This window comes from Melanerpes formicivorus, unplaced genomic scaffold (genome assembly GCF_026170545.1).
Source record: "Melanerpes formicivorus ecotype bairdi unplaced genomic scaffold, bMelFor1.0.p_v2 SCAF_54, whole genome shotgun sequence".
NCBI lineage: Eukaryota > Metazoa > Chordata > Aves > Piciformes > Picidae > Melanerpes > Melanerpes formicivorus.
This window is the reverse complement of record NW_027142406.1, coordinates 608,481-634,843: the sequence shown is the minus strand read 5'-3', so window position 1 is coordinate 634,843 and position 26,363 is coordinate 608,481. Positions and strand designations below refer to the sequence as shown.

At 37.6% G+C, this 26,363-nt stretch overlaps 1 protein-coding gene across 1 annotated transcript in view; it reads left to right on the top strand.

The window, feature by feature from the left end:
• Positions 1–26,363, top strand: part of KMT2E (lysine methyltransferase 2E (inactive)) — a 60,366-nt gene that overhangs the window by 29,321 nt on the left and 4,682 nt on the right. Inside the window, 17 exon segments of the mRNA XM_068160888.1 lie at positions 614–672; positions 4,493–4,662; positions 5,845–5,883; positions 7,412–7,624; positions 8,867–8,997; positions 10,066–10,183; positions 10,317–10,426; positions 12,050–12,311; positions 14,225–14,323; positions 16,121–16,285; positions 17,245–17,553; positions 18,668–18,922; positions 19,107–19,251; positions 20,021–20,274; positions 20,406–20,462; positions 21,748–22,308; positions 25,197–25,495. Coding sequence (XP_068016989.1) covers positions 614–672; positions 4,493–4,662; positions 5,845–5,883; positions 7,412–7,624; positions 8,867–8,997; positions 10,066–10,183; positions 10,317–10,426; positions 12,050–12,311; positions 14,225–14,323; positions 16,121–16,285; positions 17,245–17,553; positions 18,668–18,922; positions 19,107–19,251; positions 20,021–20,274; positions 20,406–20,462; positions 21,748–22,308; positions 25,197–25,495 — 3,246 coding nt within the window.

The window sequence follows — 26,363 nt, the reverse complement described above, 5'->3', positions numbered from 1 at the left end:
CAATATGCTGCAGTGCTCACTTTGAGGATTTCTAGCTCTGGAATGAGTATTTGTATGCTCCTCTTCAAACCTGAAGTCCTGTGACATTACAAGGAGGGCATTTCATTCTGACTTTGGTAGATAGATTATACCTGACTTGTCATAATAGTTGTCCTGTATATGCTCCATGTAGAGTATACAATGCTACCTGTTTAGGTTGTAGATTGTTAATTAAACACAGAATAAAAGCCTTGTGTTGACAATATTTGATTCTGTTATGTCTGAAAAGTAGTTGGTTTGGATCTTGTTGTTACAGAGTATTGGGTTTATATTGTGTTGTGACAGTTGAAGAATCTTCATGAAGGTGGTTTAATGCCTGCTTATCTGTAATCCGTGAACTAACATATGAAATTCAGTTACATTTTTAAGTGGTTTGGATATTTGTGTGTTCTTTACATTAAAATGTAATGTAATAGTGTACAGCTGATGTTTTTTCAGTATCTAAATAATCAGCTAGTTTATCATTTGTTCTGTGATAGTGGAAAATGGTAACTATAAAAAGACCTGTTTTACTACTTAAAGGCTTTGATGCATAAGTGTGACAAATGGAATAAAAAATCATTTTTAATTTCAGGAGTTTGGATAAAGAAAGGGCAGTGCTGTTGCAAAGAAGGAAAAGAGAAAATATGTCAGGTGAGTATAGCTTAAAGATTTTTTCTTAGTAAGGGTTATAATTATTAAGTATTTATAAGCTGTATAATAGAGGTAAGAGTGTGTGCACAGTTCCTGTAATTTTGATAGCATACAAGAATAACATTATATCAATATTGCTGCAGTTCCATGAGTTCTATTGAAGGATGTCACCGCTGACTTTTTTTTTCTTAGTATTGTGGACTAATTCAGCCTATATGACCATTGGTAGAGCTTCATAATAATGTAACATTTATAACTAGATTATTTTGATTAAGCTACTGAAGATAAGATGGGAAGGGTTCAGGTTTCTTCTGCTGCAATAAGAGAGACTGTTACCACCTGTCATAGGTGAAGTTTTAGGTCTGCTGCTGCCTTGTGCCAGCTTTAAAACAGAAGTGCTGGCTGGAGCAAAGTATGGTGGAGCTTGAAGTTGGAATTGTAACATGGCAGGCTTCCTGTTCTGATTGCTGCTTCTGGGATCCAGGCACTGGGTGTTGGCCACCCATCTCTTCTGCTGGGATGGCAGAGGGATGGGGGAGCAGCTCTGGCTTGGGCTTCTACTTGCTGCTGCTTTCTGCTATGCCCTTTGCTGGAAAAAAGGCTAAGGTAGTTGTGCATTTGTATTACAATGATCTGATTTGCTCAGTAAACTCTTGCCTCATTCTTTTTTGTCTCTACCCAGAGTTGTTTGTGTGTTGTTTTTTCCCCTCACTTCTCAATAACCCGTTTGTCTTGATTTAAACCGTTACAGTTACTCAGCCTGCTTTCTTTTTGAAGAGCTGAAAATGTACATGGCTCTAATTTTTTATAGACTATTTAAATCCTCAAAGTAATCTCAAAACTGTTCCATTGCAGGAGACATTCCTGGCTTTAAGAGTGACATAATTGAGATTTTAAACATTCTAGCATAGTTTTAAGAGAGAATCATAACTCTGATTTGTTTGCCATAGATTTGGATATGTGTCTTTATATGTTTTTTGGGTGATTGACAATAATTACTAAGTTCAGGTAATGTAGTTACACGATGTTTTGAGGCTTTTTTTGGCATTTGATAACTAGATGAGGCTTGTACTGCAATTTCCTATTTTATTCTCCATATTTTATGAAATCAGCTGTCCTACAGTTTGTAGGATTCCAAAACTCAGCCAGCCAAACTTGTCAGGAGTTCTCTCCAGCCATTACCAAAATGTGTTGTGGGTTTCTTGGTTGACAGGTGATACTTTCAAGCTCTATTATGAAAGTCATAATTTGGGAGGAAGTCAGCCTCCTAAACTTCACATTTTGCTGTCAAACCATGTCTCTGAATTACTGGGGTATGTGTGTGTATGTGACAGGATTTCTTTAAAAAAGATACTGTATAGATAAGGTCCTGATGCCTTCTTTATATGTCTTCAGAAAATTCTGAAATGTGTTATGTAGCCCAGAAGGAGTAATAGTGCTTCATGTTGCCATTGACACTTCCTGCTGTCCAGTGCTAAAGTGCCTTAAGTCCCTTGAAGGCATTAATCATTTATCTGGAACACTACAATCTTTGTTTTGTTTTCATTTTAACAAAACCCAACTTACTTTGTAATGTTTTGGTTGACCTGCTAGATAATATAATTTTAATTTTATTTAGAATTTAAGATTACTCTTTGCTGGTTGAAGTACATTTATAATTCATTTGGAGTTAATGAGTTCACTAAGTGGTATGATACTGTGAGAATAAACTTCAGATTACATACAAGATAGGGAAAATTGATGGTCTGAGGTATTTAGGTAATATCTTAAACTTTGAAGCCACACTATGATCATTCACTATAGAGGGAAGAGAGAGTGAAAATCTTAGCAGGAGCTGAAGAAATTTCATCTTTCAAGTTGTTCATTTCTCCTTAATCCTAGTGATGGTGTAAATCTGGTCTGTGTATTCAATAGGAAAAGAAATACTAAGTGGTAAATCTTGTGTATCAAAACAGAGTAAAACACTTGGGAATTTTCTGTCGATTTCTGGTTTTAGTTTTGTTCTGTTTATTTTAAAGATACAGTATCTAGGCATGTAACTCATTCAGTGATGTTTCTTCAAGCTATCTGTTCTTGAAATTGGTGCTGATGAAAGCACTTATGATACTTATGGGGAAATGAGTCTGGGCCCATAACTTAGTGTGAAATTTGGAAAGTGTGTATTTTGCCTTAACAGATGCAAAATCTTCCTTTATTGTGCTTTACTAAGGCTCTTCAAAGTGAAAGCTGGCTATGCAGGTTAGGAGGGAATGTCTCAAAACAACTCTCTGTAATTACATGTTTGGTTGAGGTCATTATTCTTTACAGTAAGGGCACAATGTAGACGACAATATTGAAATGTTGCTTCCCTAAGGAAGACAGTGCTTTGTGAGGCTTGGGGGTGGGAGAGACGTTTGGCTGTGACATAATGATTCTGTAGGCACTAGCTTACGAACTGCAAACATCAGCAACTTCAAAAAAGCTTTGGGTTTTCGTTTCTCAGTTGTTGGTTATTCTGTTTATTCTTCAATTAGGTACTATTTCTTTCTATGTTGTGGGGTTTTTTTAAATGCTAGTTCAGAAAATTGTCTCAGCAGAAATTTAAACAAATGTAGAAAACATCGTTTCCTAATCTATAAAGTATAATTATGTGCCTAATAAATTGTTTGGCAGAAAACCAAGGTGATAGAATTGGGTTGCTTACTATGCGCAGAAATATCCTGCGAAGGAATGTTATGAGCAAGAAAAATCCAGAGTAACCGGTAGCTGGAGTTCTTTATTTAGTTAAGAAGGTTTCAAGAATTAGGACTCTTGAGTACGCTGATTAGGGCAACATCCTTCTATGCTCAGGAATATTTGTTCTGCTCTCATATTGTAAAGCCACATTCTATGCAGTTTTAGAAAAAGTCCTGCTTAGTGAGAAGTGTATTTACTGAAGAGAGAATATTTAGAAAAGCTGCTCGGCTCCAAGGAATCTGTACTGAGCACATGAAAACAGCAGTCTGCTATCTGTACGCACCATCTCTCTTCCAGTCCTTCCTGTACTTCACAGCCTTTGATCCTGACAGAACTAGGATAATCCTCTTTCAGGTCAGGAAATGTATTTGTCTGACATAAATGCTGATGTATGCTGAATTACAGGCTGTGGCTTTAAGATCTGCAGGTGCACAGCACAACTGAAAAATACATCTGTTAGTTTTTGTATGACTTAACGAGTTAAATAGTTTTTTTTTTTTTGTTTTTTTTTTTTTTTTCCCCCTGAGTAGCAGAATCCTACTGGTAGGGGATTTTGAGGAGAGGAGGCTTTTGGCTAAATTAACATATTTACCCTGAAAAAGGCATAGATGCTGCAAATTGCAGCTGAAATAGTTGATTGCAATTTACACATGCCTGATTAGGAGCGCTTCACAGGAAATGCTGGGCAGTCACTAATTTTAATCCCCTCTGCAGTACAGTAATCTGAAAGTATCCTAAAACCATATTAATAGAAAAAGCTATCTATAAATGAATGAGTTAACAGATTTTAATTATTTTTTTATAACCATTTTTTTGTTTTGATTCTAATCTTCCTTATAATGGAATATCATCATATAATTCTTTTCAAAAAATGGAATTAATGTCATATTTTTTTTCTTACCTGGGATTACAAATATTGGTTAATTTCTAGCTTTTTATTGGTCGGTCATTCCTTTCCTTGTTTTTCCAGCTGTTGGTGAATTATGCTTCAAGCACTCTCATGCAAATACCAATACACTTGTTTATCATTTTTAAAAGAAGGTTTGGAGTAATTAGGGAATGTTATTTCTACAGTACATAACTTGGAATATTCTTTGTTTTAAAGATGGGGATACCAGTGCAACTGAAAGTGGTGATGAGGTTCCTGTTGAGCTGTATACTGCTTTTCAACATACACCAACTACAATTACTTTAACTCCTCCAAGAGTTACAAAAGTTGATAAGAAAAGGAAAAAAAGTGGAGAGAAAGAACAGAACATAGCAAAATGTAAAAAAGTAAGTGAATGCAATTTCTCTTTTAATAACTGCTACAAATTACAGCTGTGTGACATCTTGTACCAAGAGACACCAGTTATAAAAATGTGGGTGTTATTACAGATTTTTTTGCTACCTGGTTTTAGCTTGAAATGTAATACTCTGCAGTGAATAATGCAGTCTTCTCTACCTCTTTTACCCCCACTTAATTCAAATGTACATGTACTAGCAATGAAATAGCAATTTTATAGTTGAGGCAGAATTTGTAAAGAGGAATTATGTTTATTGGACCACTTGATACCGTTAGAGGTGGGGCAGAAATAGCTGCAGATGACAAAGAACTGTTATTGTCTGAAAGTATTCAGTTGTGGTTGCTTTAAGTTCAGAAATAGGTGCTGTCAGTTCTCCTGATGTAACTTCATTCTCATTTGAGTTGAAATTGTGTGGAAGTGTATTGTCAGAAAGTTAGCCACTGAATTACTTTGGTAGACATTATACTGTAGCTACAGTTGCAAATAGTACAGTGTATGTGACAAGGTAAAGTACAAAGAGTTTCTTAAACTAGTGGGTTCTTTTGTGCAGTTCAGTTTCCCTGGCTTGGATGAGAATTTTATCCTTTAAAATTTAATCAGAATAAGTTACCAGCATCTCTTTGGAAATAGAGAGTAAAATGTTTTCCTTTTGGATGAATGTTTCTGAATAGAAATTTACTACCTTGTGTTCTGTTATCTCCCAGGATTGTGTGAGGTGATTTAAAGAACAAGATTTTGAAGAGTGACAAAGTGTTTTCAGAAGGTAGCATTGTAGGACATCCATGCCACCTGCTTCTCCCTCATCTTTGTCCAGAAATAGTGTAGTGAAGGATGTAGGCAATTCACAGGTTTACCTAAAAAGTATGGGGTGTTCCATAAGTAACTTTTTGGTTACTTTGTAATGAATTTTGCAGTTCTAGAGAATTGTATGGGAGAAAGGTACCTGGACTACTTGGTGTGACATCCAGTATGCACTTTGCTTGGAGTGCTGAATTGGTTTTGAAATGTATTTTGTGAGATGTAACTTGTTGCCTTCTTGAGATGTCAGCATAGTTTGTTAGTCGTCATCTTGCATGTTTTACTGAGAATGGTCCACGTTGAAAAGCTGTTCACTTCTTAGTAGATTTTTTGTAGTTCTTCCAAGGAATATAAATACCTAATTTTGTTGCAGGCATTTCGGGAAGGGTCCAGGAAATCTTCACGAGTAAAGGTAATGTGATTTTTTTTTTTTGTTTGTTGGTTGGTTTGGATTTTATTTTAAACTTTGATTGTTCGTTACTTTAATATGAAGCATCAAGAGCGTAATTTGGGCTATACATTAAGCACTAAAATACCATTGATAACAAATGTACTGTATACTCACAGACTGATTTTAGAAGGCATGAGCACTATAGCTTTGTCTTGCAAAGTTAACTGAAATAGCACGTGTTATTTTTATTCTGAAAATACTTAATTTTCAAGAGGCATTGGTACTGTGCAAGGGATCAAAGATGAATGCACACCTCATTTGAACTTAGCATCTCCAATTTTTCATAGCTCTAAGCAGAAAAAGAATGAAATGGCTATATTGCATTTGAAAACCAAAACAGGAGTTCTGCTTTGTCATACTTCTGCATATTTGTTGAGTGGGATTCTACTCTCTACTGCTGGCATACTTCAAATAATCATGTTGGGATGCCTGCTTTGCAAGATTTAAGTGCTACAGCAGTGCTAAAATTTTCTGAGAGATAGAAATATGCATACTTGTGAAAACTGAGTATTTCCCACAGTTTATTCATCCTTGGGATATACAAAAACAAATGGAACACAATACACTTTCAGTGCGTAAGATGTGACTTGTGAATATTCAAGATGGAATTGGGGAAGAAAGTCTTGGATTTGTGCTTTTTGAATACAGTGTTTGTGAGGTTCCATTGTGTTCTTTCAAGGTTTTCTTAGCATTGCACCTTTTTGAAATGCTGTTTATGTGTTTGGTTCTCCAAATGTACAAAAGAAATGTAAACAGGTAAATTGAATTCCTGAACTACTTGCTGTTTCGTTAACCTTTAATAGTGTCTCTGCTCAGGTGGATAGAAAAGGGAGCGTTGGTTGGCTGCTGCTGTCCATAAGGAGCATTGGTTGGCTGCAGCCTGGCTGATGCTTGTGAGGTCTGGAGGTACAATGGCCCTTTCTTTAAAAATGAAAAGAAAAGCCTTTAGTAAGGAGCAGAAAAGGGGAGGAAAAGGATCTGTGAAAGCCCGTAACATTAGAGTTGACAACCTTAATTTAGTAGGTGCAGTGAAGTTAATTAAGACGTGAAGCAGAAAAATAACACAGTATAACTCTTAAGGCTAAAAGGGGAAAATCCAATCTGTGTGTTGTAGGAGGGAAATTGATAGGGCAGGGACACCTGACCCTCTGACTCTTGCACTTACAGATTCATGATGCAGTGTGGTTGTGGGAGGAAACAGTGTCAGATGCGGTTCTCATTGCACTAAAAGCTAGAATTCCTATTGGAGAGGGATTGTGTTCTTGAACGTGGGCAATATTTATGAAATCATAAAATTCCTTGAAAGACATGTAATGCTACTGAATTCAATTAAGCACTTTTAAGTAATGCAGAATTTCATATTGGGCTTTTTAGAAAATCCAAACCTTAAATCAGTGGTGTACCTTTGGCCTTCGTCTTGTGTCTCATTGTAAACTTGTGATATATTTTACTTACCTTGTATTATCTGGTCAATTACTTTGATTTGTAGGGCTCAGCTCCAGAGATTGATCCTACTGACAGTTCAAACTTTGGATGGGAAACCAAAATCAAGGCATGGATGGATCGTTATGAAGAAGCAAATAATAACCAGTACAGTGAGGGTGTCCAGAGGGAAGCACAAAAAATAGCTTTGAGATTGGGCAGTGGAAATGACAAAAAAGAAGTCAGCACCAGCAATCTGATTTTCAAACCTCCAGTAGAGGTAATGAGCTGTGCCTTCTTGTTTTATTGCTTGCTGCTTTTCTGCCATGGCAAATAGATCCATTTAGATGGCCTTAACAACAACAACAAAAAAAAGTGGGGGTAAGTCCCCCCCACAACATTTATTTTGTTCATCTTGTCTCACTTGATCAAACCATCAGAGATTTAACATCTTTTTCAGATTTTGTAATTGATTTTAAAATGGATTTTTTTTCATCCTGTATCCCTCTGTTCTTGTAAAAATAACCAAGGTGTTAGTCTGAGCCTGAGCATTGGATTATCCTTAGACTGTCTTTTGTGGTGGACATAAAGCAGTAAACTTTGGTTTTCTGCTCTATGAGGAATATAAGAACCCATAGATTGAAATTGGAATGCTGGTGTGGTTTTTTTCTTTTTTGTTTTGGGTTTTGTTTAACTCTTGAAATCCTGTAATTTCTAGTTAATGAGGAATTGTGTCTTTTTAATCCTTAACATCAGCTGCTTATCAGTTTAATGCCAGAGCCCTTCAACAGACTCCATAGCATTTTTGGAAGCAGAAATATCAGAGAGTAGCTACTGTAGCAGATTAAGGGAAGCATCTTTGCTGCTTTTACTCAGAGACTATCATAGCATATGGGACACACTCCTTAGAGGAATATCCCTGCTTACAGAGCCTTTTGCCTGTGTAGAGGCTACTTCCTTTTTGATTGGCGATGACAGTTACGAGAGGTGTGAGTTCACTAATTGTCAGGCTATGTATTGGTTTTCAATTAAAAGCCATTCTTCCATCTAAAGATGAAAATAAATTTGGAACATCTCTCAGGATTCTTTTAGTTGTGTTATCTTGTTATTTTCCTGTTGTGTTTTTCACGGAATGAATCATGAATGTCCTTTTATGTCTGCATGTTTTGTTTAGTTTGAAGGAATTGAAGCCTTTAGAAAACGTTGAGCACCTCATCCCAGTAGCGATAACAGTTAAGTGCGCTAAGGGATATAGTACTTCAGTTGTGAGAATATGAACATGCTGGTTTTCAGCCATGTTGTGGAGCACTAGGTCAAAAACATTCCCTGAATCTAAATTCAAAAATTGCATTGGTAGGGGAACAGGACCGTTTGATCAAGACAGTCTGAAGGTAATTACAAAAAGGAGGGGTTTTTAGTTCACACAGAGTTTTTTAGTTCTTGTGAAAGTGTTATCTGCTGTTAATAGTAACGGAGAAACGGTAGAAAACTATGCCTAATAAATCAACTTACATCTTTATAGAGTTATGTGCAAAAAAACAAGAAGATTTTAAAAGCTGCCAAAGACTTGCCTCCTGATGCACTTATTATTGAATACAGAGGAAAGTTCATGCTGAGAGAACAATTTGAAGCTAATGGATACTTTTTTAAAAGGTTTGTTTATTCCAGATGTTTTAATAACTGCTTAAATGCTGTTTTTCCAAACTCTTGCCTCAAGTACGAGTGTCTTGCATTTTACTGTTCTGTCACCCTAATTAAAAATAAGTGCAGGTGGAATCTGGTTTTCCCCATTCTCCTGTGGATATCCTTACAGATCTGTTCAGGAGTTAGTTTTCATCCTAAAAATTCAGAACATAATGTTGAAGACATTCTCTTCCGTGAGATTTTTCAGTCCATCAGGCTGAGACCAGAATTGGACATGGGTCAGCCTCGAGACATTTTACTGTCAGAGTTGTCTGGTTAAGCTACTGAGCAGAGCATGACTGCTTCCTTCTTGTGGATCATTTTCAGTGCTGCCATTAACTGCACAGACACACCTATTTGGGAAATTGCAAGAGGTTTGTTGGAAGAGACACCCACCCTTCAAGTATTTTTAAGTATTGATCCTCCCCTCAGTGTTCTGTAGGCTAAAAAGCCCCAAGTCCCTCAGCCTTTCCTCAGAGAGGTTCTAGTCTGCTAATCATTTTTGTAGTCCTTTGCTGTATGTTTTCAAGTAGTTCCCTGTTCTTGAACTGGGGAGCCCAGAACTGGACACAGTACTCCATATGAGGCCTTACAAGGGCATAGTAGAGGGGAAGGATAACCTTCTTTAACCTGCTTGCCAAACTCTTCTTGATGCACCCCAAGGATGCCATTGACCTTCTTGACTACAAGGCTGGCTCATGGTCATCCCGTTGTCCACCAGGTTTCCCAGGTCCTTTTCCAAGGAGCTGCTTTCCAGCAGTCCAGTCCCTAACCTATGCTGGTGCATGGGGTTATTCCTTCTCACGTGCGGTGCCCTACACTTAACCCATGTTGAATTTCATAAGGTTACTATTTGCCCAACTCTCCAGCCTGTCTGGCAGCACAGCCTTCTGATGTGTCAAACACCCTTCCCAATTTTGTGTCATCAGCACAAATGTGGTGATCTTGCCATCATGTTAGAAAGGTAACTGATGTGAAGAATGAATGATATTTAGAAACTTCAAAAATTATAAAACGGTTTTCTTGTATCTTTTTCAGGCCATACCCATTTGTTTTGTTTTATTCCAAATTCCATGGACTAGAAATGTGTGTTGATGCAAGGACATTTGGAAATGAAGCTCGATTCATCAGGCGTTCATGTACACCAAATGCAGAGGTGAGCATAGGCATGAAGTTAAATCCCCTTTTCTTTGAGTTTCCTGACTCAATCCCTGAATTTCTATTCAAGTACTTTAAAAGAACCCAACAGACTGATACCTGATAATGCTGTCATGTTATCTTCAATATAGGTGAGGCATGTAATTGAAGATGGAACAATTCATCTTTATATTTACTCCATCCACAACATTCCAAAAGGAGCAGAGATTACTATAGCATTTGATTTTGATTATGGAAATTGGTAAGTATTTGACTGTGCTGTTCTAAAATATATCTAATGCTTATCAAGTTATGTGGCAATTCAAAAGGGCTGGCTTTCTTTTTATATCATTTACTTTCTGGAATGCTTTAATAATACAGGGCCTCTTTACCACTGTATCTGTTGCTAATTTCAGCAGTGTTGCAGTTACTTCCAAGTGATGTGGAAAAGATAGAAACTTAGATGAATATGAATAAAGATGTACAATGAAAATTTTTCTGTATGTGTTCCATAGTGTGGGGAGAGTAGAGCCAAGAAAATCTAGAACTATTTGATGATTTTTTCCCCCCTCAGTCTTCTGTAGTCTACTTATTTTAGAGTGCCTATGTAGTGTAACTTGAGGAGAACAGCATCTATGGAACTTAGTTATAAATAGTATTTGTTTCATATGTGATTAAGAAAGTTCAAATACACTGAATGCTTACTGCCTTACGTTCTGTAACCTGTTACATGATTTCCTGAGTATAACTTCTCCTTTGACAAACTGGGAAGTCTTTAATAAATTGTTGCCATTATCTGTAAGCATTCATTTTAAAATGGTAAGGGAAACAATTGGTCAAGTTCCATTCATATACATAGGAGCTGTTATTCAAACACTTCTTTGAAATCTGATGTCTTCGAGTGACACCTAGAAATGAATTCTTTCTGCTAGTAGGAAATTTCTAGGGTACAGGTACGTTGTGCCCAAACGCCTGGGCTAATACTAAATTTAATTAACTGGAAAACGGAAGCGTTGAAGAGCCTATTTCTGTATGTGCACTTGGTTGTATCCAGAAACAGTCCATCTGTTTAACGTTTTGCTACACCAAGGCAACACACTTTCCTGTGGGCTGCCTGTAAGTCAGTGTGAGTGCAGTGCTGTGCAGATATTTCTTCACTACTTCTGGACCTGAAGTATTTGCTTTTAGAGTACTACCTGTATTAATCAACTTGAGCTCAGACTAGCTCAGGATACCTTGCACTGTTAAGTGTTGTAGATACTCTACATTCCTCATGGGAAGACAACCAAAGAAATTGCCTTCTTGATAGGTTTTCTGTATTCTGTTATTTAAAAGTATGTAGCAGTCATGTTTAGTAGCTGCAGCTGACAGCCTCTGTAAGTTAAACGTGTTTGAGCAACAGCCCCTTCGTGTCCAGGTGGCATTTCAAACTGTACAAAGCAATACAGAGGTCTTTGCAGTGTGCTCATTTTGTTAAGTGTGCTCTACTTGTAGTCTTTGCATAAAGCAAGAACTCTGCCTTCCATGCCTCTTGTCAACCTCTTTGTTGTGGTGGTTGTATTTCCACCTAGGATATACTCAGGTTTTACATGTCTTCCAACTTTTCATTTAAAAGAATTCCATGCAGCAAACAGCCATAAGTTCTGATAACCAGTAGGTAAGGCTTTTGAATTACTAGCAATGTTGTATATCTTGGTGAAAGTTTGAGTCAGCTGCTTTTAATATGTTCAGGCCATTTTTATAGGTAGTACTTGGAGTTAGGAGTTTTGTAGCAGATGTCTGACGTGATATGTATCAGCTCGCGTGTGTGATTTTTGTATTGAAAAGCCGCATTACTGGACAACCTCACCAAAACACACCCTCTTGCGTTTAATTACTCTTTTAGCAAATACAAAGTGGATTGTGCTTGCCTCAAAGAAAATCCCGAATGTCCAGTTCTCAGACGTTCTGAGCCTACGGAAAACATCAATACTGGATATGAAACCAGAAGGAAAAAGGGAAAGAAAGAGAAAGATATTTCAAGAGAAAAGGAGACTCAGAATCAGAATGTCACATTGGACTGTGAAGGAGCAACCACCAAAATGAAAATTGCAGATAATAAACAGAGGAAGCTCTCACCCCTCAGGCTGTCCATTTCTAATAACCAGGTATTGACACAGAGATAATCAGAAAGAAAAGCTTTTAAACACATGTACTCCCCTTTTGTAGTTACTAAAGGAATTTTAACAAGTCAGTGGAAAGGGGTATGTACACTTACCAGAAATCATAATGATGAATAAACTGTTTAGAATTTTTTATGCTGTTCTCAGTTTTTCCTTAATATTTGATTGTATTTAAAGACAGTGTTGATTCCTATACCAGTTATAACTATGCATTTTTCCTGCAAATTTCTTTGTGTCTCTAATATTCAGGCTTCATGCCATGCTTTCAGGAGTTCCCAGTCCACCCTGGAGTGTCTTTTGATTAGTTGTGTTATTCCAGAGTATAGTGTTTTAAACATAGCAGCAAGCTACTCCTGTAACAAATACAAATTCAGCCCACAATATTAATTGTTGGCTGCAGTTCTGTGTTTAATAGAGGTCTGCAGCTCTATTACATAAGGGTTTGGGGAGCTGGAAAAGAGGAAGGTGTTTTGACACTAAATGCGGGATAATAGGGGACATTATGGTAAAGTTGCCTGGTGGTAGTCAATATTAAAGTAGTCTGTCCTTTAATGTCAGTTTGAAAGAATTAGTGGGAGAAATTGAGATTAATAATTAACTGTTCCTCAGAGCAACTGTTAAACATTTAATGTGAGCAGATTGTTGCCTTAAATACCTTTTCTTTCCTTTAGGGGGGGTGATAGTAGTGATTTTTAGTTTTTCTTATGTGATCGGTTTTGATGATGATTTAGGGGCACAGAAAAGGGAGAGCACCATTTCGTAGTTCTTTTAACATCAGTTAGTGAAGGAAATAAGGTGAAAATGAGCATACTGACACACAGTTTTCACAGGACGATCAAATTCCTCTGGAGTTTTACTAGCTCAGTAGCTTTAAAATGCTTGGAAGTCCAGAAGGCATGGCATGTTACTGTTACGATCTCTAGAGAGGCAACATTTAAACTTTCTCATCTTAAGTGTTTTTTGTGTTTTGGCTTGTTTGGGTTTTTGTTAGTTTTTTGGTTTTAGCAAGTGATAACTGGTATTTGGAACCTTCTCCTGAGCTTTTATTTCAGCATACAGTGCTTATATGGAACAGTCACAGGAGAACTGATAGTTTTTCAGATCTGAGTTTAAACCAGAAGGAATCCTGAGAAGGAATAAAGCTGTTAAAATGTGCTACGTGAATGCAGAATCCAGTCAACTCTAATTTTTTTTTTCCTTGGGTAAAATACATAGCACTGAGGTAAAAAAAGTGTATGGGAAAACGTAAATGTACTTTTAAGACAACTGTTAAAAGATCTTTTCTCTAGTCCTTTATGTAAACGTGAAATTGTATACAGGACACGTGATCACTTAGCTCTTCTCAAAGTCTTTTATTCATGGCTGTATTTTTTTATTTTGATTTTTTTCAAAGCAGAAGACTATTTCAATTTGGTAACACTTGTGTTTCCTTGTGATAGGACACGGTTAGAGAGTCTAAGTGGAAAAGTGTGACCTCAATACAATACACATGAGCTGAGAAGAACGTCTTTGTGATGATTTATTAACAACTCCTTGGACAATCATTCTAGTTCACTAAAATTATTGCCTTTTATTATTATTTTTGTTTTTCCAAATTGGTGGGATGGGGGTGTGGGGATGGCACCCCAAAATTTCAGTATAAATATGCTAAATTAAAAAAAGCTATGGATATGTCTAAGTTCAGAATGGAAAAGGTCTAGCCAGGTGATTATATTTACAGGCTTATGAAAAGATACAAGTGGATATTAGTGTTTTGTGGTTTGTGGGTTTTTTATCATTTTTGTCTCAATTTATTGGCTTGGTTACTTTTGAGGATTCTTAGTTCTGTGTAGTTTTTAGTTTTCCCTAGTTTTCAAGTGTAGTAGAGCTTCTGTAAAGCAGTCATTTCCATCTTTCAGGAGCCAGATTTTATTGATGATATAGAAGAAAAAACTCCCATTAGCAATGAAGTAGAAATGGAATCAGAGGAGCAGATTGCAGAAAGGAAAAGGAAGATGGTAAGTTGGGAAGCAAGTAGCTGCCTAAAGTTGTCACTGAGGCTTTGTGACACCTGCTCTTCCCATGCTAGTTGCTGCTTTTTTATAGGCTTGTAGAATCTGAGTATATATTAGGACAGATTCTTACATGAGTTTCAACTTTAAATGCTAAGCTTGCTATTTGAGAGCAGTTCATCTGGCTTGATCATTGCTTTCTGATAAAAACCTGCTTTTATCTTCAAATGTATATAACTTTTTATTGTCTTTAAAAAAGTCATTGCAGAGATCATCTAGATTTCATTTTCTTTGGTCTTTATTATTGCCTGCTATGTGTCAAGGCCATTTTAATAGATAGTATTGGGAGTTAAGAGTTTCGCTTCACTAATTATTGAGTTTTCATATTATAAGGACTCAAAATTTCAATTTTCATAGGTTGGTAGAACAGCACTAAGAAAAACAGCTGTTAGGCATTCAAACTGTGAGATACTTGAAATTGCTAATTAAAATTGGGGCCAAATTGTATGATGAAATACTAATATTTGGAACTTTGATTTTTATTATTTGTGCTTGATGAGCTTCTGATAAGTGGAGTTCAAGCTGGCACCAATACTGTCTGTATCTGCCCAGACCTTGAAAAAGTAGAGCAGGGATGTGGTATATGTTCCTTTTGGTTGCTATTTCCTACAACTCTTGTCAGTAGCAAAATTGATGCGACTTGTGGTGGTTAGACACCAGAAAACAAAATCTTGTCAAGTAAAATGTGTATTTGAATACAAAATCTGAAGAATGACAGCATGAGCTCTAATACTAATGTGCAACAGTGCCTGTCATACTTTCAAGGAATGATTTTCATCAAATATGTTGGATGTGTTGGTTTTGCTGCAGAGGCACTTTTTCCCCCTGCTTTACATTTGCACTGTTATTAAGGTAAAGCTTTCTGTGTAGCTTAGTTAACAGCACAGTTGCTGTTAAAGATGTAATTATTGCTCTAATTCCATTGTGAGTATTGCAAATAACTGCATGTTTGGCTGTGTTTTACTAAGCAAACAGAAGCAGGTTCAGTAGCTGAAGACAATTTGGTTCCTTGTTCACTCATATGAGCAGTATATTTGCACATTTTCTGTTGTGTATTGTTGGTATCAGTGCACTGTTGAGCTGCAGATGTTTATATTTAAAAAAAGTTTGTAATAGAAGTCTCACAATTCTGCCACCCCTGTAATGTCTTAAGCAGAGCTCTCTAAAGATGAAGGGATCTGCCTACGTACAGCACTAGTGGTCCTGAACTACAGATAGGAAATGTAGCTTTTCTGTGTGACCCAATGCTACCTTACTTTGAAGTAGTAGTTCTTGGATCTTGAATGTGTATTTTCATGTAGTGTTTGACAGTTGGAAAATTGAGTCAAAGGATAATGGAGCTTTCTGTCATCGTTTGATACATTTATTAGTATTTCATATTTTTCTGGTCCCAAGTGTTTCATTGGTTTTGAGTAAGTAAGCAGCTCAGAGCTGTGTGTTCTTTTTATGCTTGTAGGCCAACGATTTACTAGTAAATGACTATTTTTAGCAAGTTCTTAAATACAAAGCAGGACTGTCTTCGTGTTTGTCAGAGTTGGTATGAATGCAAGGCTGTCTTCAGAATTCTGTAATAATTGCGGTCATTGTAACATCTCCCTGTCTTCTGAGCTTCTGCTGAAAATGAGTTCCATGTCACATACACTGAACATGTGCTAAATAAAGTACTTTAAAAAGAAAAAAAAAATAGGTATTTATATATGCAAAAGATTATGACGGAAACTTGATTGTTATTAAATCCATCAGACAAGAGAAGAACGGAAAATGGAAGCTATCCTGCAAGCTTTTGCCAGACTAGAAAAAAGAGAAAAAAGAAGAGAACAGGCTTTGGAAAGAATCAGCACAGCAAAAACTGAAGTTAAATCAGAATGCAAGGAAGCACAGAGCCTGACTGATGCTGAATTTATTCAGGTAGTTATCTGGAACTTTATTTTAAATCTCGCTTTTAGCATGGCTTATTTTATTGTTTTGGATGTCAAGTTGTACTTCAGGATGTATGAGATGATGGGTTTTTTCCCTTTGATCTCAAATATGTTTGACAAAAATCTGCATAGTTCTTTGACATGTTAACTCCTGGTACATTTTTCCAATGAAATATGTATAGAATTAATTTGTGAGGAATTTCAGTGCACACATAACAGTTGTATAATTCAGTGTGTCCTTGAAGCTCAGGACTGCAGTTGTTCAGCAATGCCGACTTTAGCCACAGGAGGTGTCTTTCCTTAGGCACCCTCGATAACTGGTGCAGGACAGCTCACTAGTTCAGTTAGTGACTCAGGAACAGACTACAATCCTTTCTTTCGTTTTCTGGGAACGGCATCACTAAAGCATAGCTTTTTTGAGTTCTTGCAGATCATGCTTAGTGGTTCATAAGCCAGTTTTACTGTTACTGGATGCTAGTGTGCTGCTTATATTGCAAATACTCCTACAGATTCTCAGTTCAGGTTGTTTCCCTGGATCATTCATGTCAGAATGCTGTTGAGTATATTTCATGACAATGCTAAACACTGAATAAACTACAAATTACAAAAAGGTTATTGGACTGAAATACACCATGTTGTAAGCAGCTGATTTCTGACTTTATAGATGAATGAATGTGATGTGGCAGTTCATACACAAGTACACGTGAATACTCTGCCAGTGATAGAGCAGCTGCTTGGGAGGAACCTAAAACAAATCTTGCCATTTTTGTGAAGCCACCTTCTATCTTCATAGAATTATTATCCCTGAAGTATTTTAGTTCTAACAACAGAAATGAGATTGAAGCTTTTTGGAGCTGTAAAGGAAAGGAGTACCAACATTTTGTTCTAAGAATGACATGTAGCTTTACATGTGTGGGATCTGCTTACTAGAATTTTATTTTTTACCAGGAACCATCAAAAGAAGAAGCTGCCACCAAGCCTACCCCAGCCAAAGTTAATAAAGCTAAACAGAGAAAAAGCTTTTCACGGAGTAGAACTCACATTGGACAGCAACGCAGACGACATAGAACTGTCAGCATGTGTTCAGATATCCAGCCATCTTCTCCTGATGTGGAAGTAACTTCACAACATAATGAAACTGAGAATGCTGCAGTAGTAACTGAGCCTGAAGCAGAAACTGTTGTTGCAGAAATGGTTACTGAAACGGAAGCTCCAGCACTTAATAAATGTCCTACTAAGTATCCTAAGACAAAGAAGGTATGTCTCTTAAGGGGTGGGGAGAAGAGGATGGGCTTTAACAAAGAGTTGTAAAATTTCAGACTTCTGCATCAGTGGGCTCCATGTCATAGGCTGAAACTTCTTGTCAAATGAAAAACCCCCAAACATACTTCAAAAGGCTTCAGAGTTACCCTGTCACACTGCTTATTGTTAAATTCTTGTCAGAGGGCTAACTAGAGTATTTCTTACTTTTTTGCATGTTGCGTAGCAAAAATGGAAGATACCAGAGAAGTCTTGAGTTTTACAACACTTTTTTGCTGTTGAATAGTATTAAGCATAAATCTCTGTGAAAGGTCTCGATACACTCTATTCAGTGTACCCTAAGTGAGGAGATGACATTGCTTTCAAAATTAAGAACTATAAATAGGCTGGTAAAAGACAAGCAACTTAACACAGATTATCGTAATATATTTAAAGCCTTATATTAGTATTATTTTACGTGTTGTTTTTTAATATCCTTAGCTTCAAGAGTTCATAGGAACTGAAATCCCATGGCACATTTTTCAAAGACACTGTACTAGCTGGGAAAGAATACCCTTTTTTGGATAAGTGTGCCTTAGTAAATGTGCTGTAATTTAATACAACAGAGAAGTATATTCAAGGTGTCTGTCTGACATGTTGGCAGAAGCAGAACCTTGACAGTACACAAATTTGAAGAGGATTTAACTTTTGTTAAGATGAGCTATTTCCCCTCATCTTAGGTGCTCAGGCACAAGTTTAAAATCTGTCTTAAAATTCTGTTACAAATTCACTTCGTAAGTACAGTTGATCTCAGCACTTGTATATTCAGTAAGAATTAAATACAGAAGAACTAACTTTTTACCAAAAGACTCAAAATCCAACAAAAGCAAAACTTCCAAAACATTGGTATGAAGAACAAATTTACACTGATTCCTTCTGCTGTGCCCTTTATTTTACTAAAATTGTCCTCGTTCTTCTTGCTGTGCATGTTTTTAAACTTGCAGCCTGGAAAGTAACTGTTTTCTGATTTGTATAACAATTGACCAGGTCAAATAGTCTAAAAAATTTCTAAAAGACACTGATAAAAATACTCATAAAACATAACCATTTTGTTTTCTCTCTCTCTGTCTAGCACTTAGTCAGCGAATGGTTAAGTGAAAAGAGTGATAAAACAGGGAAGCCTACAGACAGTCTATCAGAAAGGCCTCTGCGTATAACTACCGACCCTGAAGTTCTGGCTACTCAGCTGAATTCTTTACCAGGTCTCACTTACAGTCCACATGTATACTCAACTCCAAAGCACTATATTCGTTTTACTTCACCATTCCTTTCAGAAAAGAGGAGGAAAAAAGAACCTGTGGAAAACATTACTGGCTCTTGTAAGAAGGTAATGCCTTCCCTTTCTTTTTGGCTCACCATCTGATATTAATTAAAAATAAGCCTTTGTTCGCTGACACAAATTCAGGCAGTGAAGTGCTTGCTGGCAAATCAGTTCTGTCATGTGTAATGCAATTTGAAACATCTATTGTTAAACTGTTCAAAGTCACTGATTTGTACTTGTTTTATAACAGCGTTGGTTGAAGCAGGCTTTAGAAGAAGAAAATTCAACAGTGATTGATAGATTTAACTCACCATCACAAGAGAGATCCAGAAGTCCAGCCGTCAATGGTGAAAATAAAAGTCCTCTGATACTAAATGACAGCTGTTCCTTAACAGGTGAAGGTCACTAACACAGTAGTACAATAAGACCTATGTCAACATAACTAATTGTGGAGGACTGTTTTTTGAAGTGAATGAAAACTCCAGGGATATTTTGTACTGTTTCATTAAGTTTTCCTTGAAAGAAATGCTTAGTTGCATAGTGGTTGGGATTTTTTTGCCCCTTCAATGTCTAATTTATAGTAGATGGGTAACCACTGTACCTCATAGTGTTTACAGTCCGCAGAAGACTAACGGTTCTGACTGAGAGCATGAAACGGTTAAGATTATTGATTAACTTTCTCTGCTGTTCTTTATCTTCAGAATTTCTTTTCAGTTCAGGGAGCCTGTGTTGCGCAGAGTTGAAAACCTGTGTTATTTTGTAGGCATAACACAAAATGGGAATGTGTTAAAGATTAAACATGCTTCTGTAAGGATGTGGAGCATATTGGATAATTCTTGTGTACAGTCTTCAACTAGGAATTTCCCTTTTTTATCTGAACAGTCTTAAATACATGTAGAAGTTGACTTTGCCTTTTCTGGAAACATAAATAGCATCATCCTAGCAAGCAAATTTCAGTTATTTGATATATCTGTAGGCTGTTACAAGTCTATTTTTCAGGAAGCTTTTGTAGGTTATTAGAAGTTCATCTTTCAGGAACTTCTGCCCTTAAGAAATTGTTGTAATCTTGGAGTTTAGAAATTCATTGCATCAAGGATGTGAACAGCTGTGTGAGATAAACTGTATCTAGATCTCCCCTAACTTTTTTCAAATTCTAATACACAGATCTAACCACACCATTAAAGAAACGAAGATTGTATCAGCTGTTGGAGTCTGCCTTCTCAGAAACATCCACACCTACTCCTTCTCCATATGCCACACCAACTCATGCTGATGTCACTGCCTCCGAGCCATCATCATTTGCTACTCCTCCTAGGGTAAAAACAGATGATGAAGCTTGTAGAAATGGTTTCAAACCCATCTACTCACCAGTTACTCCTGTAACTCCATGTATACATGGAAATGCCATGCACTTTGAGGTGAGATTTCCAGAGTTTCAGTGTTCAGACATTCCAGTGTCCACTGTTATTTGTACTCTTGCTACAGGGGGGTGTTTTACATCTCCAGGCTAAAAAAGAAACTGATTTGCAATTTCCTCTTCTTTGTTTAGAATATTTCCTCACCTGACAGTTCCCCAGAAATAAAAAGGCGAGCTTACAGTCAAGAGGTAAGGATACTTGCCAAAAAGGGCAAATGGTACCAGTTTCACCTGTGTGGCTGCACGGGCCTTGCTGAATGCTTTTCACCAGCCATTGCAGGTTTCCTGGAATACAAAGGGCAACTTCCCTACAGGCTCTATTTGCTTATTACTGTTTATTACCTGTTTAATTTTATCTTTTAAACTGGTTGGTCTCTTCTGTTACCACTTGAAAATTCTGATGGCTTTCATGGAAGGAGTGAGTACTGTCAATGAAAGAACAGAAAAGCAGCACTTGTTTTCAGGCTGTGGCTTGATCTAAATCAACATGATTTAGATACATGATGCCGGCATATCTTCATTGTTTTTCTTAAGCCTAATTATGCTTGAAATGAGAGAGCTTAGCAGAAAGGTGGTGTACCCAGGGGTGTGTGGGGGCAAGTTGGGGATCATCAGTTGTTGTGGGCCTGTTCCATTGCTGGCCGCTAAGGGGAAGTGAGACTTGGGAGTGCGACAGCTTCCTGTGGCAGCTGCACACTTTAGTGCAACAGTAACGGGTGACAGTCACAGGAAGAAGCTTTAGCAGGTCGTATTGATGGGCACCTTCGCTTCTGCTGAGTGGTGTAAAGGAGTGATCCAAATACTCTCTCCTGGGAGTTAAGTACATATTTGTATACTTTTTAGGTAAAATCTTAACAAATGTTTGAAATTTACAGAATTTTTCATAGTCATAGCTGTCAACTGAATCTAACAATTACATATAAACTATAGTGTTTCATATTTTCAAGATGATCTAAATTTAGCTTGGAAAAGGGGAGCCTGAGGGGCAACCTTATTCATGTTTATAAAGAGGTGAAGGGAGGACTATGAGGATGAACCCAGGTGCCTCTCAGTGATGTCCAGTGATAGGACAAGGGGCAGCAGGTGCAAGCTGGAGCAGAGGAGGTTCCACAGGAACACAAAAATTTTTTTTGCTGTGAGGGTGACAGAACACTGAAACAGGCTGCCCAGAGAGATCGTGGAGACTCCTTCTCTGGAGACATTCAAAACCTGCCTGGATGCGTTTCTGTGTGACATACTCTAGGTGATCCTGCTCTGCCATGGGGGCTGGACTAGATGATCTGTCAAGGTCCCTTCCAGCCCCTAACTTTCTGTGATTCTGTAACTCAAAAACAGAAGTTTTACTGAAGCTTAAAAAGAGATAAATTCATTGTACTGTTGGGCCTTTAATCACAGTTAAAAGGCACAAATGAATGTCAGAATAGTTGCAGTTTTGTTGAAGTGGAAAATGTTGACATGTCTTTTCTTCACACAGGGATATGACAGAGCATCGATTCTAGCACTGAATTCCTTCAGAAATTCCAACATGACAGAAATGGGCCTGCAAGAAATAAAGACAATTGGGTATTCCAGTCCAAGGAATAGGACTGATGTTACACGGCAGTGCACTGGAGAAATGGAATCTGTGTCAGACCTCCAGCTGGGACTCGAAGTAATTGAGCAAAGTGCACTGCATAAAAACCTGGAAGCCCCAACACACGATAGGACTGATTCAAACAGCCAATTAGAAACTGCTCATTGTGGACGGGGCACAATTTATTCTTCCTGGGTAAAAAGTCCTGACAGGACAGGTGTAAATTTCTCAATGAATTCTAATTTGAGGGACTTGACCCCTTCACATCAGTTGGAGGTAGGAGGTGGATTCAGAATAAGCGAGTCAAAGTGCCTGATTCAAGACGATGCTAGAGGCATGTTCATGGAAGCATCTGTTTTTTGTACTTCAGAAGATGGAATTGCATCTGGCTTTGGAAGGACTGTCAATGACAACTTGATGGATGGAAATTGCACGCCTCAGAATCCGCCACAAAAGAAAAAGGTGGTAATATTTAAAATCATTTGGTCTGTCTCATATCTACTAATGGTAGATATATATATAGCAGTAAGAAAACCACAATACAATAAAAATCAGTTGATGGCTCGCCTTTGGCTACTGCAATGTAGTAGATACTACTTGGGGGAAATAATGAAGATCAGAGAGTAAAGCTGCATATGACCTTTAGTAAACTTTTTTTTCCCCCTGAGTGATAGATCACTCTAACTTCCATGTGAGTCATAAATGAATGGCCCAATAAGTAATTTCAGGTTCTACAATGGTTGCTCATACCACCTGGTATTAAATTATTCTGTTAAACAGAATCTGTACTAGCTTCATAGAGATCAAGTACTCTTAATATTTGTAAGTGCAGTTTCCTAAAGAAGTTCATAACACATCTATGATACAAAAGCTTTAAAACTCTGAATTTTATATATACACTTCAGGTGTCTTGGTTTCACAGAAATCGCTACTTCCAAGAAATCTTTTTCTGGGCTTAATATTTATTTCCCCCACCCCCACCCCCCCTTCCTAAAATGCAGTGTTTGATAAATCAGCACAATCTGAATTGCTGCGCTCATGAAACAGTTCTTGTAGATAAGTTGTGTGGTCATGACCAACTCAACCCAGAATTTTAATTTATTCTGTGTAACTGTATTTGACTGCACTTGTTAGGTTGGACTTTGTTTGCTTCTTGCAGAAAGGGTGACAAACGTGGAAGGCAGTAGCCTCCAATATCACATCTTGCCAGTTCTGTCTCATAACAGACTGCAGTAATATTTCTTAATTGAAAGGTGTGATTTATTTTCTTTATGGAAGTAATGATGGAGGAGGAGGTAGAAGCACAATCTGTGTCTGCACATGCATGCACAATGCAAGTTTAGAGGTTTTGGTCCCCTTGTGTCCCCTCCCTGTATGTGCCTCCTTCTCTGTGCCTTGGGGGCACGTTGCTAGGGCCCACTTAGGATTCTTCCTTAAGTTCTCCATCAGAATTGCAGTTTTGTTTAGTTTGCTTCAAACTGCCACAATGGAAAAGCAGGATGGTAGGAGCGCTGCACTTACCTAGTTCTCATGCTGGCAACCGTATAGGTCTTCTGTGTGTTACTGTAGCCCTGCTGTTTTGGCAAAGCCAAAGAATTCACCAGAAGCCAGAATTTCTGTAGTTTTACATTCTTTGTCTGAAGGTTAATTTATTTTCAGATCCTAGCAACACTTAGTGCTTTAGTAACACTATCCCCTTTTTCTTGCTGACAAGGATTCTTCCAGGTTGTTGCTGCAGAGGGCATGTTACCCTAGTGTCTGAATGAGGAAAAAAAAAAGGTGTGGCTTGCCCCTGAAACCCCAGGATTCCTGTTTCCAAGTTTGAAGAAATGAAACATTTTTGTCTGTACCCTTGAAGAAGTAGTGGGGTTTAGGCTCTTCAAAGACATGTTAAAGAAATGCAGGTTTTTACTATGTCAGAAGAGTGGTAAAATCTCACCTAAAGAGAGGGTGAGAATTAAGGAATTTATTAGTCTTTCCCAGGATCATATAAGACATGAATGTCCTTAGGCAGTTACAAGGCAGGTTCCTCTGCATTTCACCATTTCTGTGGGCATTTGCTCTTCTGTTTTCTCTCACCACTGTACAAGTTTATGCCATTTCAGCATGGTTCTGTATCTCTGCCACACCATGTAGACTTCATCCATTCTTAACTTGGAAGTTTTCTTTAAGCAATATTCTTCAAGAGAGCCAGAGCTCATTCATGTAATGGGTAATTAATGCAAATTGTTTAAAAGCAAGATCAATTCTTAGCCTAAACTTTATCCTATGAGAAAAATCAAATACTTTTAGCTATTCTTACTCCGGCATATATAAATGAGTCTTTAATGGATAGGGCTGTTGGAAAGCAAACAACCAACCAACTCTAGGGCTGCAAACAAAGCAGGCTGCCTTGTTTTTTTCTATCAGTACAGAAATGAATGTCTGCTTTTATTGAGAACTAAGTTAAATTTTTTTCATTATTGTACTTAAGTTTCTTGTTCTGGATGCTTCATGTTTCAGAGTAGGTTGTTGATAAAATTGTCATTTCCACCAGTCTAGTGTCGTTAGTGAATAAGACAGGTAAGAAAGTCAGTATTTCAGCTTTCTGCTTCAAATCCTGAAGATTTGAAAAGATAGTGAAAACATTTTGAGAATTGATTTTTCTCACTGAAGGTAACTTAATAAAATATCTAAACTGTTTTATTTGGAAGCTTCTGTGTAGTTATTTTATCTACATCCATAAAAAGTAGACCAGTTTTTCGCTTCATGTGTCACTGGTTTTGATAGTAACATTTACTTGGAATTTAACTTAATCAGTCTCTCTTAGATTGCAGTAATGACAGGAATTCAGAATAAACTGGGAAAAGAATGGAAGTGTGAGTTGCAAATGCTATGATGTTAGGAAAAATGTATGAGGAGCTCAGAGAATCCATTGATACGTGCAGTAGAGTAAAGCAGAAAGATGATGAGGGAATGAGACAGAGCAGGAGGAGAGAGCTCTTAAAAAGAGCTTTGCTCTTACCATTACACTCTTACTAAATGCTGTAGTCCCAGGAAAAACTCTAAAGTTCCTTGCAGCTTCAACCAACAGTGTGACTTCTGCAATCAGTCTGTTACTGACCTCCATCATACTTCCTTCTCTCCGCAGCAGCTTTTTTCTTGTATTGTCCTTATAGGCATCAATAGCTCAATACTCTGTAAATTCACTGGAGATGCAGTGAAGTATCTTCCATTAATCCGTCCCTGTTTTCTTTTAGAGTCAAATGGTACGTCTGAAGGGTTACATTTAATTGAAAGTGAGAGAAATGAAACAAGTAAACTTGCCTTTTAATGTTCCTTTTGTTGTGTTTTTGTTTTTTTCTCTCTAGGTATCCTTGTTAGAATACCGTAAGAGACAACGAGAAGCTAGAAAAAGTGGCTCAAAGACCGAAAACTTCCCCCTGGTTACTGTATCTCCTCAAGCGGCTAGTGGAGGAAATACAAGTAGTAACAACAGTGCTAATGATGGCTATAACAACAGTGGTGAAAATGGGGAGCAAACGGATAATGCCACAAGCCTCCCTTTACCACAGCCAACTACTCTTTATAATGCAGCTCCCGAAGATGCTGGCAACAGCTGTGCAATTAAGGAATCTGCCAGTGAGAAGAATGAACCAGAAGTTCAGTGGTAAGCCACAAAACTTGAAGTGCTGAAGAATTAATTCTGATTTGATAAAGGTGCTGTTGCAGGTTACTGATTGGGAGCTTTTCTTCCAGATTAGTCAAGAGTTGCCCTGCCTCTTTCCTCGGAAATATAGCAGATACCTCAGACACCAGAATGTATGGGAAATTACCTATAAGATTCTAGTTATTTTCATTCTGCTTTGCTTTTGTATTTTCTAAAGAGAAAAACAAGTAAGATGTTTGAGCAAGACAAGTTGAAGTAGGTGAAGTGCACTTGTAAATGTGTGCTAAATGGCATCCTTGAGTAAGCATGCGTGTGCCACCACTGCTCCAGCTGGGCTGGGTGCTTGTTGAGGAAGGTGTGTGGAGGGGGAAGAGCAGTAGGATGTTGTAATGGCTGAAAGAAACTTGAATCTGATTGTCAGCATGGCCTTGGCTCTGCACTCAGACACTCCTCATGTTTGTAGGCTGAAAAGAACATTTTTTTCATCCTAAATCACAAAACCTTTCTCAAAGTACTGTGAAGATGAAAGGTGGAGCAGGAGACTAATATGTATTGATTAGCAAAAGCTGCTGGAAGACTTCAGGAAGTCTCTTTTCTGGCTGGAGTGTGTTCATAGTGTTTGCTGTTGCTTAAGTGCAGTCTGCAGGGCTGCAGTCTGCCTAATGGTTCCTTCTGCTCAGGTAGAGAGCATGTGGTGATACTTGCATCATTTTCTATGATCATGAAATGGTCCCCCTGTGTGCAGACCATATGCTCTGTTGGATGCAATGCCAGATAACTCCAACAACTAGACATCCTAGGGGGAGAGGGTGAGGGCATGAAATATTCTGACTTCAAGTCTGTAAATCTTAGACATTTTCTACTGCAT